Source organism: Thalassophryne amazonica, chromosome 15, assembly GCF_902500255.1.
Source record: "Thalassophryne amazonica chromosome 15, fThaAma1.1, whole genome shotgun sequence".
Taxonomy (NCBI): domain Eukaryota; kingdom Metazoa; phylum Chordata; class Actinopteri; order Batrachoidiformes; family Batrachoididae; genus Thalassophryne; species Thalassophryne amazonica.
This window is the reverse complement of record NC_047117.1, coordinates 93,943,916-93,964,209: the sequence shown is the minus strand read 5'-3', so window position 1 is coordinate 93,964,209 and position 20,294 is coordinate 93,943,916. Positions and strand designations below refer to the sequence as shown.

The window sequence follows — 20,294 nt, the reverse complement described above, 5'->3', positions numbered from 1 at the left end:
TTCAAGGTTGCATACGTCAGAGGAGGAGATGTGTAAATGATTTGCCTGGGGTGAAATGACTCTATATATCTGAATTGTAGAGTTTTAATCAGAGCCTTCCTGTGGAGCCAGTTAATACTTCAAACTTCAATTTTACGGACGATTGAACTAAGCATGTTCCTGACAGAATTGATGTATGTATTAATTTCCTTTAACTGTTGATTAATTAGGCTGTGCTGAAGGCTCAAATTGAACCGTTTGTTCCTCAAATTTGCATATTAATCAAATTCTAGTTGATCATTCAAATAAAATAATCCATGTGATTTTTTTTTTTTTTTTTTTTGTAGGATGTAGTTTGGAAAATATAGCCTCTAAATCCTGAGAAATTAAAATGTCCCATAAATAAATTAAAAATCTCTCACACTGCTGCTGCTGCTGTTTTCAGTTCAAAGACATTCAGAGGATTCTGGAGAAATTAGTCTCTCTAATTTTACTGCACACAAAGACACACAACAAACAAACAAACAAGCATCCTGTTTGGTCACAATGTGATTATTTGTTTTCTGCTTTTCCCCCCATTTACAATTCGTTCATTTAATTTCCATATATTAGTTGAGTTTTTATTATGATATTTATAAATTGTATTGTTGTGAATGAATCATTATTAGTGTATATTTATGAGCTTTTAATGCTTGTTTGTTATTATTATATCTACATTTTATATGCAGTATATGTGTATTTAAGTCTTATTTGTGCCGATTTTTTTGTACTTCTATAACTTGATGCTGTGCGAGTTATTTTGTTACCGTAGACCTGTCCAGGACTGTGGCAGGGAACAGGACTCCAATTAATAAAACTGAATAGATTTTATTGTATTTTTTATAATAAAGAATAAACACATGTGCGCTTAATGTGTCTCTCTGGTGTTACATTCAAATATGTCTGATTTGACAGAAAAGTTTAAATTATTGACATAAATCTTAAACAATTTAATAATCTCCCCATCAATATTTTGTTTAAAAAAAAATCTGAAAAAGAAACAAAACGCTGACGCTTGAACCCAGGAAGAAACAGAGACACCTGGTGGCCAGAATACGTAGGTGCACCGCGCTGTAAACTGAAGGATTTTCAAAATAAAACTTTTAAAATCTGCACTGAATGCAACATTATTGCAATTTTTTAAAATTCTACCAAATGTTCTTTAAAAACATCTTTAGCTTTAAAAATTATGAGTCTTACCGAAGCTTAATAACATAGTAATAGCCAGCAGCGTTTTTATTTCCTCAGGTTTGACTTGACTAGACATTCTATTCCTATGTTTATTCAGATTATACTGTGAGAAGGCGGTTTTCATATTTAGTTTGAAATCCTGTAAATGGAATTGAATGCACAATATGTTTTGTTGGCCTCTTTTTTCTTGAATTTTCTTTAATAATGTAAAATATACACATTATTGTGTTTTTATTTTATGGTACTCAAACAAAACAAAAATACCTTTTAAAAAAAAATATATGCGCATATTTTGCGCAGCATCAGCTCTATCCAACGTTCTGCGCAGACTGAGTGACGTCATGAGTGTCGGCGGTATTTTGAAGCCAGGCCGTTTGAGTTTTTGTTGATCGAGGAAACAAAACCCGGTGAAACTTGTAAAGATGGTAAGAGAGCCTTTGTTCTGTTTGTTGTGCTTCAGGATTGTACATGACGATTTATCGTATGACGTTTCTCTTCATTCATTGCCGTACATTGTTGCTAACGTTAACTAAGCTAACAGTGTCGCTTTAAAATAGCTTCGAAATATTTGAAGCAGCGGGTGTTGATTCGAGTGTCGCGAACCAGCGGCTGCGAAAGGACACGCCGACGTCTCACCTGACTGGTGAGGGTTGGACTGGTTCTGTTCGTAGACATTTATATACGTCGACGCCTCATAACTTGCTGAAACGTAATCCAGCGTCGCCGCCATATTGGATGGGTCTCTTCACAATAGGCTCGCACCGGAGTCAATGCAGAGTGAACAGATTTGTCGGTATTTTGTGCTGATTACGGTTGCAATAACCGGCGCAGTATAGAAACCAGATTGCGTGGGATTACCTTTCATAAATAAAATCGAACAGTAATTTTGGTTATTTTACCGTTTGTAATATTATGGCATGGTGACAAACGGTACTTAGGTGTAACGTTATTACAGCAGCAACTGGTCCTCTCTCTCATTAACTGTTTCCATCCAACTAGCATCGCAGCTCAAGCGAATTTTCGTTAATGCGGCAAAAGGAAGAGTGATTTGTTCGCATTTCCATCCACTTGTTATGCGCGTTTGTTTCACAATTCTTTGGAATTGAGTGATGTCTGTATTTATCAAAGTGCTGCACCACATAGTAAAATTAACTCCACTGGAGTTAGTGTCAGCACTCGGAAAAGAAGCTGTGCAACACAATTCTTATTTTTCAAGGCTTTTAGCTCTCCAGCCCCAGTCAAAAGCCTAACAGGTAGTTTAAGACCCTGGAATGACCTGGAACTTTCTTTTCTTGGCCTTGAAAAAAATGTTCATCTTTGTTACAAATATTAAAACAAAAATTTGCACAACCTAAGCGCTCCCATGCAACAAACAAAAAACAAAACTGTTATTTTTTTATTTTATTAGGGGTGTCTAATAAAAGTTTTTTCTTTATTTATTTTATTCATTTATTGTTGCATGGGAGCACTTAGGCTGTGCAGATTATTGTTTTAATATTTGTCTCACCTTGATCCAGCACGTTGTTTTACACATCTTGGATGTGCGCGTCTTTTTGATTCATCTTTGTAACAAAACCAGGTGAGCGAAGCAGAGGAAATTAAAGTGATGTCCCGTGTGTGTGTGTGTGAGAGAGAGAAATAAATACAAATGAACAATCCAAACTTGTTTCTTTACTAAATTATAAAATTAAGTTATACATTTATCTATATGCCATACCACATGTCTTTGTTAATAAAGAGCATAAGACAAAGTCTTTCAGCAGGAAAGAACATATTTTTAATGTATGACACCATCCTGTATTGTAACTGAATCTCTGCTGTTTCTAACAAACCAAACTGTGGGTAAAAATTTGGGGAGTTACTTATTATTGTAGTTGGAGATACACCTTCCTCAGTACAAATAAATGCACTGGGGGCGCAACAGGGACCCATCCAAGATGGTGGCCAGCTGATACGTCAGCTCCAATAGGCAGCAGCAGTCCATGAGGTGTCTACATATATAATGTCTCTGTTGCCATCCTGAACCTGGGGAGATTGTTTGGCGAAGCCTGGTTCAGACCTGAATCCACTGTTTTGATTTGAAACTTTTTGTTTTGATGTTGGTGTGAATGTTGTGCGAAGACTGTTAAAATATTCTGGAATCACAGTTCTGGGAGTGCAGGGATGTGTTTTTGGCAGTTAATACAGTGGTTATTCCAGTAAAGTTTTTCACTGATAAAAGTAGATTCTTGAAGACAAAACCAGATTTCTATGTAGGTTGTATTTGTATTTAATTTTGTCCGAGGTCATCAAATATGGACATTGGGTATTGTGAAGACTTTGCATCCGTCTGTCTGTGCTCAGCATAAATCCAGTCCTATTACTACCACAGTCTTCAAATTCACAGGGAGCATTCTTTGGACACAGACCCTGGACAAGTTCAAAGATGGCTAACCTTGACCTATTTTAAGAGGTTAAAAAGTCACATTCTGTTTCATTCTATTGTTTTGTTTTGGGTTTTTTTTTGAGTGGTGAGGGTGGCAGCCAATCAGAGTAGAGTGGCACCGTGATGTCAGTGGCTGACCTTACTCTGGTGCTGCAAAACTGCTTAGTTTATGTGTAAATATAACATGTTTGTCATATATGATGTAAAAGCTAGTGAGAAATAAACACTTCTAAAACTGAAAACACTGGTTTTGGAACCTGATAACACCTCTGAAGTGATTTACAAGACATTTCATGGATGTTAGCATGGTGACATCACAGGCTGGTAGCTAGCTGCAAGCTCTGTTTTGTTTGTGTGTAAATATAACATCTTTGTCATATATTGTGTAAACGTTAGCATGAAATAAACACTTCTATAACTGAAAATGCTGTTTTTGTAACCCGATAATACCTCTGAACTTATTTACAAGGCATTTTGCTGACGTCGGTGTGCATGCTAACTTCCACTAACCCAAAACTACCGCTCTTGTCAAAAGCTCCTGTATGCACACATGCATGCTCTCCTGCAGATGCCATTAAAATGTAAATATGGTTTTTGATTAATTGATTGAGGGGCGTTATTGAACATAATAATAATAATAATAATAGATCCTTTATTGTCGTTGTTCAACAAAATGTGTCGTCTCCATTTAACCATCCTAATTACACTTAGACACAATCCAACCACTAGGAGCAGTGTGCAGCCACAGTCCGACGCCCAGGGACCAACTCCAGATGTAGAAACACTGCCTTGGTCAGGGGCAGAGAAACGATCAGACCCTAAATAATAATGTTTTTGATTGTGGGAGGAAACCGGAGGAGACCCATACAGACACGGGGAGAACATGCAAACTCCACACAGAAATGGGCGGGAAGCGATCCCACTACCATCTTGCTGTGAGACATTAGTGCTAACCAGTAAGCCACCATGCCGCTGCAATGGAACATGTACAAGTTGTATGTAAGACAACAGGGTCTTAATAGTTAACGTAAATAATGATAAATGTATAATTTATTTTTTATATATATATATATATACTTTGCACTGTGATAGCAATTAAAAAAACTGCTAATTATAAAGAAAACAATGCTCATGCAGCCATGGGTATTTTAGCATTGCATTATTTTTAAGATTTAAGTAATAAAAATAATTTTCTTTGGCACCACTATAATTTTATTTATTAGCTTTTAAATATGGGATTCATAATATGACATTACCGATATGATCAAAATTCTCGTCTAGAAAAAAATTAATAAATTTTAAGCCCGAAGGGGAAAATTTCTAAAGACCAGGCAGCCTTGAACTACATTTGGTCGTGACCTGTACAGTCTATGATACTGACCACAGTGAAGTCAGATCACGTGGGGGCTTTTCCTGACTTGTGCGAAGGATGCTGGGAAGCACAGGGCAACAACCAAATCAGAGAAGAGATGCACAGTGATGTCATCTGAAATACACAGAGATGTCGAATACAATAATTCAAGATGGCAGAAAATGCTCAGACAGTTTTTTCTGTATAAATCTGTTTCTTATATTACAACCCCTGGCAAAAATTATGGAATCACCGGCCTTGGAGGATGTTCATTCAGTTGTTTAATTTTGTAGAAAAAAAGCAGATCACAGACATGACACAAAACTAAAGTCATTTCAAATGGCAACTTTCTGGCTTTAAGAAACACTATAAGAAATCAAGAAAAAAAGATTGTGGCAGTCAGTAACGGTTACTTTTTTAGACCAAGCAGAGGAAAAAAATATGGAATCACTCGATTCTGAGGAAAAAATTATGGAATCACCCTGTAAATTTTCATTCCCAAAACTAACACCTGCATCATATCAGATCTGCTCGTTAGTCTGCATCTAAAAAGGAGTGAACACACCTTGGAGAGCTGTTGCACCAAGTGGACTGGCTCCAACACGAGAGATGTCAATTGAAACAAAGGAGAGGATTATCAAACTCTTAAAAGAGAGTAAATCATCACGCAATGTTTCAAAAGATGTTGGTTGTTCAGTCAGCTGTGTCTAAACTCTGGACCAAATACAAACAACATGGGAAGGTTGTTAAAGGCAAACATACTGGTAGACCAAGGAAGACATCAAAGCGTCAAGACAGAAAACTTAAAGCAATATGTCTCAAAAATCGAAAAATGTACAACAAAACAAATGAGGAACGAATGGGAGGAAACTGGAGTCAAAAGCTAAACGAAAGGCATCATTAACCTCCCCAGTTAATGATGCCTCCCCAGTGCCTTTACCTGACATGCAGCCCCATATCATCAATGACTGTGGAAATTTACATGTTCTCTTCAGGCAGTCATCTTTATAAATCTCATTGGAACGGCACCAAACAAAAGTTCCAGCATCATCACCTTGCCCAATGCAGATTCGAGATTCATCAATCAATCAAATTTTTTTTATATAGCGCCAAATCACAACAAACAGTTGCCCCAAGGCGCATCACTGAATATGACTTTCATCCAGTCATCCACAGTCCACGATTGCTTTTCCTTAGCCCATTGTAACCTTGTTTCTTTCTGTTTAGGTGTTAATGATGGCTTTCGTTTAGCTTTTCTGTATGTAAATCCCATTTCCTTTAGGCGGTTTCTTACAGTTCGGTCACAGACGTTGACTCCAGTTTCCTCCCATTCGTTCCTCATTTGTTTTGTTGTGCATTTTCGATTTTTGAGACATATTGCTTTAAGTTTTCTGTCTTGACGCTTTGATGTCTTCCTTGGTCTACCAGTATGTTTGCCTTTAACAACCTTCACATTGCGTGATGATTTACCCTCTTAAGAGTTTGATAATCCTCTCCTTTGTTTCAATTGATATCTCTCGTGTTGGAGCCGTGATTCATGTCAGTCCACTTGGTGCAACAGCTCTCCAAGGTGTGATCACTCCTTTTTAGATGCAGACTAACGAGCAGATCTGATTTGATGCAGGTGTTAGTTTTGGGGATGAAAATGTACAGGGTGATTCCATAATTTATTCCTCAGAATTGAGTGATTCCATATTTTTTTCCCTCTGCTTGGTCTAAAAAAGTAACCGTTACTGACTGCCACAATTATTTTTCCTGATTTCTTATAGTGTTTCTTAAAGCCAGAAAGTTGCCATTTGAAATGACTTTAGTTTTGTGTCATGTCTGTGATCTGCTTTTTTTCTACAAAATTAAACAACTGAATGAACATCCTCCGAGGCCGGTGATTCCATAATTATTGCCGGGGGTTGTAGCATGGTTTTAAACTGATGATGTCATCAACTGAAAGACTGGCATTATGCTGCATTCAGAACCCTTGGAAGTTTGGAGAGTTCAACCTCCATCTTGGGGGGAAAATGCCTGAAACATGACATTTTGCAGGAATTTTCATTCTGAAACTCATGTGGAATTTGAGCAGCCAGAGGTATCGGAGTTGATGTCACAGCCATTGTGACGTAATCTTGGAAATGCATCTTTAAATGGCGTTTGAACAAGACATTACTGCAATACGTCATATATTCACATTCTATGTACAGTTAGTGGCAGCACGGTGGATTAGTGGTTAGTACTGTTGCCTCACAGCAACAAGGTCATGGGATCGATTCCCACCTGTGGAATTTGTGTGGGTTCCCTCTGGGTGCTCTGGCTTACTCACACGTCCAAAGACCTGCAGGTTAGGTGGACTGAAAACTTTAAATTGTCCGTAGGTGTGAATGTGTTTGTTTGTCTGTATGTGACCCTGTGACAGACTGGTGTCCTGTCCAGGATGTACCCCACCTCATGCCTTATGACTACTGGGATAGGCTCCAGCCCCCCATGACCTTTGATTGGAGTAAGCGTTTGAAGATGCGTGAGACTGTACAGTTAGCGTAGTTAGCAGCACCACATGTCAGCAGAAACTCTTCAATGAGTTCTCTTGCTTGCCTCTACTGGTGGTTGGCTCTCACTGCGGTATTGTATCACTTCCTGTTCCGGAGCACAGCAGTGTTTTGCTGTATCTGTTAACTGTTTAATCTGCGCAGTTAGATTGATCTAGTTACCTAGATAACGATTTGTTTCACAGTGTAATCTTCACGTGCCTTAACTAAAGCACTCCCTCTGCTGAATCACCTCTAAATTATTTACACATTATTCACTTTGTGTGTTTGTAGGAATCCGCTAGCTTAGCGCAGCTACTAGCTCTTAGCCGGTTTAGCATGGCGGCTTCTCCTGTCTCTCCCGCACTTTTCTGCTCTGGGTGTGAAATGTTTAGTTATTCCTCGGCCTCCTTTAGCAGTAATGGTACTTGTAATAAGTGTAGCTTATTCGTAGCTTTGGAGGCCAGGCTGGGCGAATTGGAGACTCGGCTCCGCACTGTGGAAAATTCTACAGCTAGCCAGGCCCCTGTAGTGGGTGCGGACCAAGGTAGCTTAGCCGCCGTTAGTTTCCCTCTGGCAGATCCCGAGCAGCCGGGAAAGCAGGCCGACTGGGTGACTGTGAGGAGGAAGCGTAGCCCTAAACAGAAGCCCCGTGTACAGCACCAACCCGTTCACATTTCTAACCGTTTTTCCCCACTCGACGACACACCCGCCGAAGATCAAACTCTGGTTATTGGCGACTCTGTTTTGAGAAATGTGAAGTTAGCGACACCAGCAACCATAGTCAATTGTCTTCCGGGGGCCAGAGCAGGCGACATTGAAGGAAATTTGAAACTGCTGGCTAAGGCTAAGCGTAAATTTGGTAAGATTGTAAATCACGTCGGCAGTAATGACACCCAGTTACGCCAATCAGAAGTCACTAAAATTAACATTGAATCGGTGTGTAACTTTGCAAAAACAATGTCGGACTCTGTAGTTTTCTCTGGGCCCCTCCCCAGTCGGACCGGGAGTGACATGTTTAGCCGCATGTTCTCCTTGAATTGCTGTCTGTCTGAGCGGTGTCCAAAAAATGAGGTGGGCTTCATAGATAATTGGCAAAGCTTCTGGGGAAAACCTGGTCTTGTTAGGAGAGACGGCATCCATCCCACTTTGGATGGAGCAGCTCTCATTTCTAGAAATCTGGCCAATTTTCTTAAATCCTCCAAACCGTGACTATCCAGGGTTGGGACCAGGAAGCAGAGTTGTAGTCTTACACACCTCTCTGCAGCTTCTCTCCCCCTGCCATCCCCTCATTACCCCATCCCCGTAGAGACGGTGCCTGCTCCCGGACCACCAATAACCAGCAAAAATCTATTTAAGCATAAAAATTCAAAAAGAAAAAATAATATAGCACCTTCAACTGCACCACAGACTAAAACAGTTAAATGTGGTCTATTAAACATTAGGTCTCTCTCTTCTAAGTCCCTGTTAGTAAATGATATAATAATTGATCAACATATTGATTTCTTCTGCCTTACAGAAACCTGGTTACAGCAGGATGAATATGTTAGTTTAAATGGGTCAACACCCCCGAGTCACACTAACTGCCAGAATGCTTGTAGCATGGGCCGAGGCGGAGGATTAGCAGCAATCTTCCATTCCAGCTTATTAATTAATCAAAAACCCAGATAGAGCTTTAATTCATTTGAAAGCTTGACGCTTAGTCTTGTCCATCCAAACTGGAAGTCCCAAAAACCAGTTTTATTTGTTATTATCTATCGTCCACCTGGTCGTTACTGTGAGTTTCTCCGTGAATTTTCAGACCTTTTGTCTGACTTAGTGCTTAGCTCAGATAAGATAATTATAGTGGGCGATTTTAACATCCACACAGATGCTGAGAATGACAGCCTCAACACTGCATTTAATCTATTATTAGACTCAATTGGCTTTGCTCAAAATGTAAATGAGTCCACCCACCACTTTAATCATATCTTAGATCTTGTTCTGACTTATGGTATTGAAATTGAAGACTTAACAGTATTCCCTGAAAACTCCCTTCTGTCTGATCATTTCTTAATAACGTTTACATTTACTCTGATGGACTACCCAGCAGTGGGGAATAAGTTTCATTACACTAGAAGTCTTTCAGAAAGCGCTGTAACTAGGTTTAAGGATATGATTCCTTCTTTATGTTCTCTAATGCCATATACCAACACAGTGCAGAGTAGCTACCTAAAGTGAGTAAGTGAGATAGAGTATCTCGTCATAGTTTTACATCCTCATTGAAGACAACTTTGGATGCTGTAGCTCCTCTGAAAAAGAGAGCTTTAAATCAGAAGTGCCTGACTCCGTGGTATAACTCACAAACTCGCAGCTTAAAGCAGATAACCCGTAAGTTTGAGAGGAAATGGCGTCTCACTAATTTAGAAGATCTTCACTTAGCCTGGAAAAAGAGTCTGTTGCTCTATAAAAAAGCCCTCCGTAAAGCTAGGACATCTTACTACTCATCACTAATTGAAGAAAATAAGAACAACCCCAGGTTTCTTTTCAGCACTGTAGCCAGGCTGACAGAGTCAGAGCTCTATTGAGCCGAGTATTCCTTTAACTTTAACTAGTAATGACTTCATGACTTTCTTTGCTAATAAAATTTTAACTATTAGAGAAAAAATTACTCATAACCATCCCAAAGACGTATCGTTATCTTTGGCTGCTTTCAGTGATGCCGGTATTTGGTTAGACTCTTTCTCTCAGATTGTTCTGTCTGAGTTATTTTCATTAGTTACTTCATCCAAACCATCAACATGTCTATTAGACCCCATTCCTACCAGGCTGCTCAAGGAAGCCCTACCATTATTTAATGCTTCGATCTTAAATATGATCAATCTATCTTTATTAGTTGGCTATGTACCACTGGCTTTTAAGGTGGCAGTAATTAAACCATTACTTAAAAAGCCATCACTTGACCCAGCTATCTTAGCTAATTATAGACCAATCTCCAACCTTCCTTTTCTCTCAAAAATTCTTGAAAGGGTAGTTGTAAAACAGCTAACTGATCATCTGCAGAGGAATGGTCTATTTGAAGAGTTTCAGTCAGGTTTTAGAATTCATCATAGTACAGGAACAGCATTAGTGAAGGTTACAAATGATCTTCTTATGGCCTCAGACAGTGGACTCATCTCTGTGCTTGTTCTGTTAGACCTCAGTGCTGCTTTTGATACTGTTGACCATACAGTTTTATTACAGAGATTAGAGCATGCCATAGGTATTAAAGGCACTGCGCTGCGGTGGTTTGAATCATATTTATCTAATAGATTACAGTTTGTTCATGTAAATGGGGAATCTTCTTCACAGACTAAGGTTAATTATGGAGTTCCACAAGGTTCTGTGCTAGGACCAATTTTATTCACTTTATACATGCTTCCCTTAGGCAGTATTATTAGACGGCATTGCTTAAATTTTCATTGTTACGCAGATGATACCCAGCTTTATCTATCCATGAAGCCAGAGGACACACACCAATTAGCTAAACTGCAGGATTGTCTTACAGACATAAAGACATGGATGAACTCTAATTTCCTGCTTTTAAACTCAGATAAAACTGAAGTTATTGTACTTGGCCCCACAAATCTTAGAAACATGGTATCTAACCAGATCCTTACTCTGGATGGCATTACCCTGACCTCTAGTAATACTGTGAGAAATCTTGGAGTCATTTTTGATCAGGATATGTCATTCAAAGCGCATATTAAACAAATATGTAGGACTGCTTTTTTGCATTTACGCAGTATCTCTATAATTAGAAAGGTCTTGTCTCAGAGTGATGCTGAAAAACTAATTCATGCATTTATTTCCTCTAGGCTGGACTATTGTAATTCATTATTATCAGGTTGTCCTAAAAGTTCCCTGAAAAGCCTTCAGTTAATTCAAAATGCTGCAGCTAGAGTACTAACGGGGACTAGAAGGAGAGAGCATATCTCACCCATATTGGCCTCTCTTCATTGGCTTCCTGTTAATTCTAGAATAGAATTTAAAATTCTTCTTCTTACTTATAAGGTTTTGAATAATCAGGTCCCATCTTATCTTAGGGACCTCATAGTACCATATCACCCCAATAGAGCGCTTCGCTCTCAGACTGCAGGCTTACTTGTAGTTCCTAGGGTTTGTAAGAGTAGAATGGGAGGCAGAGCCTTCAGCTTTCAGGCTCCTCCCCTGTGGAACCAGCTCCCAATTCAGATCAGGGAGACAGACACCCTCTCTACTTTTAAGATTAGGCTTAAAACTTTCCTTTTTGCTAAAGCTTATAGTTATGGCTGGATCAGGTGACCCTGAACCATCCCTTAGTTATGCTGCTATAGACTTAGACTGCTGGGGGGTTCCCATGATGCACTGAGTGTTTCTTTCTCTTTTTGCTCTGTATGCACCACTCTGCATTTAATCATTAGTGATTGATCTCTGCTCCCCTCCACAGCATGTCTTTTTCCTGGTTCTCTCCCTCAGCCCCAACCAATCGCAGCAGAAGACTGCCCCTCCCTGAGCCTGGTTCTGCTGGAGGTTTCTTCCTGTTAAAAGGGAGTTTTTCCTTCCCACTGTCGCCAAGTGCTTGCTCACAGGGGGTCGTTTTGACCGTTGGGGTTTTTACGTAATTATTGTATGGCTTTGCCTTACAATATAAGGCGCCTTGGGGCAACTGTTTGTTGTGATTTGGCGCTATATAAATAAAATTGATTGATTTCACTCACATTTCATACAACTGGCCACCGGTGTTTGTAGAACTGAAAGGACAAGCTGAGAACGTGATTGATTGATTGATTTAGCCCAAAAAATAACACTAGCCGAGCTCTGCTGTGGTTTAGGCCCAGTCACTGATGACTCAAATTACTGAGGTAATTTCATGAACACACTTCTTTCAGAAGTAGGGGTTTTTTATGTCAGGTCTTTTCAAATGCCTGATGGTTCTAAACGCAACACTAATGTCAACATCAGGACAGAAACAGCATTCATGGAGTCAGCAGGTCTGCAAAACTCTAAAGAGCGCTGAAAGTTCACATTCTGGCCAGTAGAGGATCAGCGATTCGTCTGTTTCCGGGCCGTGTTCACAGTGTTGATCTAAATCATTCAGAGTGGTTCTTTGCTATGTTGTTTTACGTTTTGGTGCAGTGGGACATGTCTGGATTTGATCAGGAATCATGATCTGATTATTTGGACTCTAACTCTCCTAACTCAGTCAAGGGATCTATCCCTGAAGACAGTCCTGCTCTGGTTCTGATGTTTTCTTGTGGTCCTCAGGCGGAGGTGAAGTTGAGCGGACTGCCTGGAGTTGAGCTGTCTGAGGCTGCTCAGGCCGAGCTGCTGAACCAGTGCGAAGAGCAGTTTGCACACTTAGAAAAGGTGATTTTACTTTAGTTTTTAAATGTTATTATTGGTGATTCCTAACCTGATGAGCCGACCGGAGACACCAATTGCAGTTTTTCTGTGTTCCAGCTTCATAATGAGATCATCCTGTGTGAACCAGATTTATGTGAAAACCCACAAGAGCAGGTGAGAGAGGTGGTGATGTTGTTGTTGTTGATCATCAGTACAGGTTAACCCGTCTCTGATTTATACACAGAAATCATATTAATTATTCCCAAAGTGGCACTTCTTCAAACATATTTCTAATGCAGGTTAGAGATCAAATTATAGTAATTTGTACACAGGTATAAAATACACCTTTAGAGATAAGTAGAGCTGAAACTATTATTTCTTGAGTTAGGTATTTGATCGATAATGACTTTGATAATTTGTGATTCTCAGTTCTGACATTTATTTATTTTTCAATTTATTTTCATTTATATAGCACCAAAATGCAACAAAGTGACAAGAAGACAACTTTTACATGCTGTTCTTGTGAAATCAGTTTTTCTTTATTTTTATTTTTTGTTGTAGTGTGCTGATTATTTGTTTTGTGTCTGCAGTCAGTAAACACTCTGATGGCAACAGAAGCTGAGCTGAAGCAGTGGCTGACGACGGAGCCCACGTGTACGCTTGTTTCTTAAGTGAACGAAAAATCAGCAGTTTGAAAAATCATGCATTTCACTCAGTGCTTTTAAATCTTTCAAACAAACAGTTTAATGTGTCATAAAATTGGAATGAACAAAATATGTGCTTCACATTAAACTTTCACTTTTAAAATATGTTTGATTTCTGATGGTAGTGTTATTTTATTTTTTTCAGTGCTGGCAGTAAATTCAGAGATTTTACTCCGAGCTGGGAAAGAAGAGGTGCTAAACGTTTTGGGAACGATGCCACGCTGATGTTTATTCACGCTGAGTTAAATTCTTTGTTTCGTGTCTTTGTGCTGCTCAGATGCTGAAGCTGTGCTCTGAACTTGAGATGATTGTGTCGTGTTATGAAGCAATGAGAGACAAACTCAGAGACAGTAAAAAGCTGTAGGTGACACGTTGGTCTTTGTGTGTTTCTCCTGAAGTTACCCTTGACTTTCTGAGCTTCATCATTTCAAAGTGTGCTGTTTTTTTTTGTTGTTGTTGTTGTTTTTTCCCCAGTGAGCAGAAGTGGCTCGAAGAGAAGAAGCAGGTGATGGTTGCTGCCAGTGATCATGTTGAACGACTCCAAGCGCAGAGAGAGAAGCTGTCCGAGCTGAGGTGAGTGTGGCACCACCTTCAGACGCCTTCCGCACCAGCTCAAGCAAATGTCATTCAGGAATGGGTGATTATTTTATCTTTTAAATTAAAGGTGAAAGTTGACACAATAAAATTTTGTTTCCTTTCTGATCTGTTGCTATGATGTACAGAGGCAACTTTATAAAAAAAAACAAAAACAACATATGTCCAAATACTTTTGGACCTGAGTGTATCACTGTGCGGGAAAGTTTATTCTTGATTAAACCTGATTATGAAAATCAGATTATGTGACTGGGCTCAGCACAGAGTCCTCTTCGAGTACCCAAAACTCCTGCAGTCCCACAGCTGGGAGAGCGGCGCCGGCCTGATCCCAGTCCACAGTATGCATGCAGTCTGAGGGGCAAGCTGCAGTGACCCCTGGACCTGGTCTGCATGCTTTGTCTTCAATCTGAGGCCCAGCTGTGTCTCTGCTTCTTGGTCCAGGTGCTGTGTGACTGTTTGCATTATTAATGATCTGTTACTGATTTGCTAATCCGTCTGTATATTGATGTGTCCACAGTGTCCTGCAGGAAACCAAGGACAAAATTGAGAAGCTGAAAGTCTACCAAGAAAGACTGATGGAGTCTCTGGGAGACATCTTGGAGAAGCATATTCCTCTTCCTCAGAAGGAGTCCACTTCAAACAAGAAGAAGAAGGTTAATGCACTTCTTTTGTGTTTCTGTTTTTGTGTGACACAGGTGACTGATTTTTGTGACTCGTGTTCTGGGCTCGTTTTTAGGTTTCTGCAGCAGAGTTCAACAAAGACCTGATATCAATAAATGAAATCCTGGAGGTGAGTTTTGGATGTTTGACATCATCAAAACCAATTGTCAGTGTCTGTCCACTGCCAAGAGAACAGCGCACCAGACTCTCAGACTCCATGCAGGTGGTGAGCCCACATGGGGAAGACATCGTGTTGTTTCTTTGGGCGTATGGCCAACCAGTCTACATGTGGTTTTGTGGACCTGGAAAAGGCGTATGACCAGGTTCCTCTGGGTATCGTGTGAGGAGTGCTGTGGGAGTACGACCAAAGTAGGAGCTGTGTCCGCATTCTCAGCATTACATCAGACCTGTTTCTGGTGGAAGTTGAACCCCACGAGGGCTGCCCCTTGTCACCAGTTCTGTTTGTGATGTTCATGGATGGGATTTCAAGGCACCGTCAGGGACCGGAGGGCATTGACCTCCGATGTGCACTGAACAGGTTTGGGGCTGAGTGTGAAGCAACTGGGATGAGAATCAGAACCTCCTAATCTGAGACCATCATCCTGTGTGGAAAAATGGTGAATTGTCCCCTCTGGGTTGGGGAGAGTTACTGCCCCAAGTGGAGGAGTTCAAGTATCTCGGGATCTTGTTCACGTGAAATCAACACACGGACTGGGGCGGAGTCTGGTGTTTTACAGATGCTTTACCAGACTGTCGTGATGAAGAAGGAGCTGAGCTGGAAGGCAAGCCTCTCAATGTACCAGGTGATTTACACTTGTGTCCTCACCTCTGGTCATGTATGACTGCAGATACATGTGGCAGAAATGAGATTCCTCCATTGGGTTTCTGGTCGTACACTCCTGGACAGGGTGAGAAGCTCGACTATCTGGGAGAGACTTGGAGTAGAGCCGCTACTTCTTTGCATTGAAAGGAGCCAGCTGAGATGGTCCAAGCATCTGGTGAGGATGCTCCTCGGCCGTGTCCCTAAGTAGGTCTTCCAGGAGCATCCAACCGGGAGGAGGCCCTGCGAAAGACCAAGAACATGAAGAGATTTATATTTCCCAACTGGCTTGGGAATGCCTCGGGATCCCCAGGAAGAATTACAGGACTTGGCCAAGGATCGCAAAAATATAAACGCAACACTTTTGGTTTTGCTCCCATTTTGTATGAGATGAACTCAAAGATCTAAAACTTTTTCCACATACACAATATCACCATTTCCCTCAAATATTGTTCACAAACCAGTCTAAATCTGTGATAGTGAGCACTTCTCCTTTGCTGAGATAATCCATCCCACCTCACAGGTGTGCCATATCAAGATGCTGATTAGACACCATGATTAGTGCACAGGTGTGCCTTAGACTGTCCACAATAAAAGGCCACTCTGAAAGGTGCAGTTTTATCACACAGCACAATGCCACAGATGTCGCAAGATTTGAGGGAGCGTGCAATTGGCATGCTGACAGCAGGAATGTCAACCAGAGCTGTTGCTCGTGTATTGAATGTTCATTTCTCTACCATAAGCCGTCTCCAAAGGCGTTTCAGAGAATTTGGCAGTACATCCAACCAGCCTCACAACCGCAGACCACGTGTAACCACACCAGCCCAGGACCTCCACATCCAGCATGTTCACCTCCAAGATCGTCTGAGACCAGCCACTCGGACAGCTGCTGAAACAATCGGTTTGCATAACCAAAGAATTTCTGCACAAACTGTCAGAAACCATCTCAGGGAAGCTCATCTGCATGCTCATCGTCCTCATCGGGGTCTCGACCTGACTCCAGTTCATCGTCGTAACCGACTTGAGTGGGCAAATGCTCACATTCGCTGGCGTTTAGCACGTTGGAGAGGTGTTCTCTTCACGGATGAATCCCGGTTCACACTGTTCAGGGCAGATGGCAGACAGCGTGTGTGGCGTCGTGTGGGTGAGCGGTTTTCTGATGTCAATGTTGTGGATCGAGTGACCCATGGTGACGGTGGGGTTATGGTATGGGCAGGCGTCTGTTATGGATGAAGAACACAGGTGCATTTTATTGATGGCATTTTGAATGCACAGAGATACCGTGAGGAGATCCTGAGGCCCATTGTTGTGCCATACATCCAAGAACATCACCTCATGTTGCAGCAGGATAATGCACGGCCCCATGTTGCAAGGATCTGTACACAATTCTTGGAAGCTGAAAATGTCCCAGTTCTTGCATGGCCGGCATACTCACCGGACATGTCACCCATTGAGCATGTTTGGGATGCTCTGGACCGGCGTATATGACAGCGTGCACCAGTTCCTGCCAATATCCAGCAACTTCACACAGCCATTGAAGAGGAGTGGACCAACATTCCACAGGCAGCAATTGACAACCTGATCAACTCTATGCGAAGGAGATGTGTTGCACTGCATGAGGCAAATGGTGGCCACACTAGATACTGACTGGTATCCCCCCCAATAAAACAAAACTGCACCTTTCAGAGTGGCCTTTTATTGTGGGCAGTCTAAGGCACACCTGTGCACTAATCATGGTGTCTAATCAGCATCTTGATATGGCACACCTGTGAGGTGGGATGGATTATCTCAGCAAAGGAGAAGTGCTCACTATCACAGATTTAGACTGGTTTGTGAACAATATTTGAGGGAAATGGTGATATTGTGTATGTGGAAAAAGTTTTAGATCTTTGAGTTCATCTCATACAAAATGGGAGCAAAACCAAAAGTGTTGCGTTTATATTTTTGTTGTGTGTGTGTGTGTGTGTGTATGTGTATATATATATATATATATATATATATATATACACACTAGTGTGTTGCCTGTAGGGATCCCCATAGGCAACATGCTAGTGCTTTTACAAAAGAGCTTTTATCCAATTAAAACCAGCTTCTGTAATTTATCCAGTAATTAAAATTAATCATGACATTTTGGACCTGGTGGAAACTGTTCATTCAGGGAGAACTTAAAACTGATTATATCTAAGAATAAAATGGAGAAATAACATAATTTTTTTAAAATAAATCACAAAAGCACTTATCAGTGTAGTTTTTGTCTGTCAATAGACTGCTAATTTATCATTTCATTTCTCTGTCTCATGGAAGTTGTATTAAAATAAACATAGAATGTTGCTTGAACTGTTTTGGGGATTTATGATGTCATCATTCTGTCTGCAAATTCATGGCATCACTGTTATTGGAGATGCATCCTCATCTCAGTGTTTTTTTTTGTTTTTTTTTTTAATCCAACAGATGCTCATGAACCAGTTCCTGAATGCACCACACGACCCTTATGTGACCATAGACGCAGCCTTCTGGCCGCCGTATGTGGAAATGCTGCTACGTTACGGCATTGCAGTCAGACATCCAGAGAACAGTTTCAAAATCCGCCTGGAGACCTTTTTTTAAATTCTTCTAAGCCAAACTTTTAAGTACTTTGAGACTGTCCCCCTACACTGGCCAAGTCCAACCAGTGATTGCTGTTATTACTGCCTTTTACTTTAATGGAGACTAACTGCCTTTGATTTTGGAGATGATCTGGATCTTCTGGTTTACATGTTGATTATTGATTATGTTTTGGTGAAACAGTGCCCCCACTGGCATTTGAGGACAAGTGGAGGACTAGTGCTCAGACTGTTTGTGTATATATATATATATATATATATTTCAGTGTTCTTGTCCAATAAAGTTATGAATGAAAGATTTGTTTGTGACAAAGACAAGTTAGTGTAGAGTTGCTGTAGCTTTTACAGGTCGATGACACAGAAAACTCAGAAACCAATTTCAGGATCCAAATGAGGTATTGTGGAGCTGCTTCAAGATTACCTGAACTAATTTTAGTCTTGATCAGACGCTGTCAAAAGAAGAAAAAAAAGCAGCACTTTCTTTGACCTTCTCCCCTTATCACATCATAAGGAGAAGTATGTGAACTCCCGGCTGCGACACAGGAAATAGTTGGGAAAACTGAAGAACGTGAATGGCACGCTGACACAGAATGATAGGGAGACTGCAGAAGTCCTGAATGAAGCGTTTTACAGTGTATTCACCAGAGAAGACACCACAAACATCCCCAACATCCCAGCGAAGACTTTAACTACACCCCCTGAGTGACTAGCTGTGTTACCCCTGAGAAGGTCAAGAAAGTTCTGCTGAGTCTGAAGGTTGACAAGTCACCTGGCCTGGATGGTCTACATCCAAGACTGTTCAGGGAGCTTACAAGTATACTCTGTCTGCACCCCTCTTGCCATTATATACAGGAAGAGCATCAACTCACAGACCCTACCAACACAGTGGAAAGATGCACTGGTGTCGCCCATCTACAAGAATGGAAGCAGACTACAGGCCATCAACTACAGACCAGTGTCACTGACCTCCGTCATCTGCAAGACCCTTAAGCGCCTAATAGCGGAACAGCTGACATATCACATTAAAGAAAATGGACTTCAGTGTGTACACCAGCATGGCTTTACCAAGGGGAGAAACATAGTCACCAACCTACCAGAGGCGTTGGACATCTGGACTGAGGCCCTGAGACACAACATCCCAGTGGATATCATATTTTTGGACTACACCAAGGCATTTGATACCATGGCGCACCAATGGCTGTTGAGACAGATATACAGCTTTGGAATCACAGGGAAGGCACATGCATGGATCGAGCAATTCCTGGTTGGGCGACGACAGAAGGTCTCTGCGAACGGAACACACTCGAACTGGAAACCAGTCATTCGCAGCATTCCACAGGGCTCTGTGCTTGGCCCGGCATTGTTCCTGATCTATGTGAGTGACATCCCAGACCTACTAGATTGTGTAATCAAGATGTTCGCAGATAAGATCTTCACAGCAATAGTCAACAGATCTACAAAAAACCTGCAAGAAGATCTTAGGAAACTAGAGCAGTGGTCTCAGAAAAGGCAAATGTGGTTCCATCCAGAAAAGTGCCACATCCTACATCTAGGTGCCCAGAATACTGATACACTATACACCATGAAGAATGACCAAGGTACAGACAACGCTCTCACACAGGTGGACACTGAGAAGGACCTCGGTATCACTAACAACTCCAAGTTGACTTTCTCAGCTCATGTGGAGGAGATCACAGTCAAAGCCAACTGGATCCTAGGATGTCTGGCCAGCACCTTCAGGTACCCTGACATGAAGGTCTTCCTCCAGCTCTACAAATACATGGTACACTCCATCCTTGAGTACGCTTCATGTATCTTGTCACCACGCTACAAGAAGGACATGGATAAGATCGAGCACATCCAACAACAGGCAATGAAGCTGGTACAAGAGATTCAGCACCTCAGTTATGAGGATCGCTTGAAGCACGTCAATCTACCAACGCTACTGTATAGACGTCAGAGAGCAGACCTTCTGCAATGCTTCAAGGTCATCATAGGCATTGACGACATGACCACCATCACAGACTGCTCGGTGTATGGTGTCAAGGTGCTTTTCGAAACCAGCCTGG

The 20,294-nt window shown here is 41.2% G+C and overlaps 1 protein-coding gene across 1 annotated transcript; it reads left to right on the top strand.

The window, feature by feature from the left end:
• Positions 1-1,548: 1,548 nt before the first annotated feature.
• On the top strand, positions 1,549-18,435 carry LOC117526870 (centromere protein K-like). Its single transcript, XM_034188946.1, has 10 exons — positions 1,549-1,634; positions 12,767-12,868; positions 12,962-13,018; positions 13,435-13,498; positions 13,694-13,740; positions 13,826-13,908; positions 14,023-14,121; positions 14,660-14,795; positions 14,879-14,932; positions 18,074-18,435. Exons 1-10 carry the CDS (start codon positions 1,632-1,634, stop codon positions 18,227-18,229), a joined length of 801 nt encoding a protein of 266 aa, XP_034044837.1. The 5' UTR covers positions 1,549-1,631; the 3' UTR covers positions 18,230-18,435.
• The last annotated feature ends 1,859 nt before the right edge of the window (positions 18,436-20,294 follow it).

Excerpts from the sequence above, each read along its gene's own strand:
- LOC117526870 (XM_034188946.1), top strand. Across the intron at positions 12,869-12,961 it reads AGTTTGCACACTTAGAAAAG|CTTCATAATGAGATCATCCT; the intron begins GTGATTTTACTT and ends TCTGTGTTCCAG. Across the intron at positions 13,741-13,825 it reads TCCGAGCTGGGAAAGAAGAG|ATGCTGAAGCTGTGCTCTGA; the intron begins GTGCTAAACGTT and ends TGTGCTGCTCAG.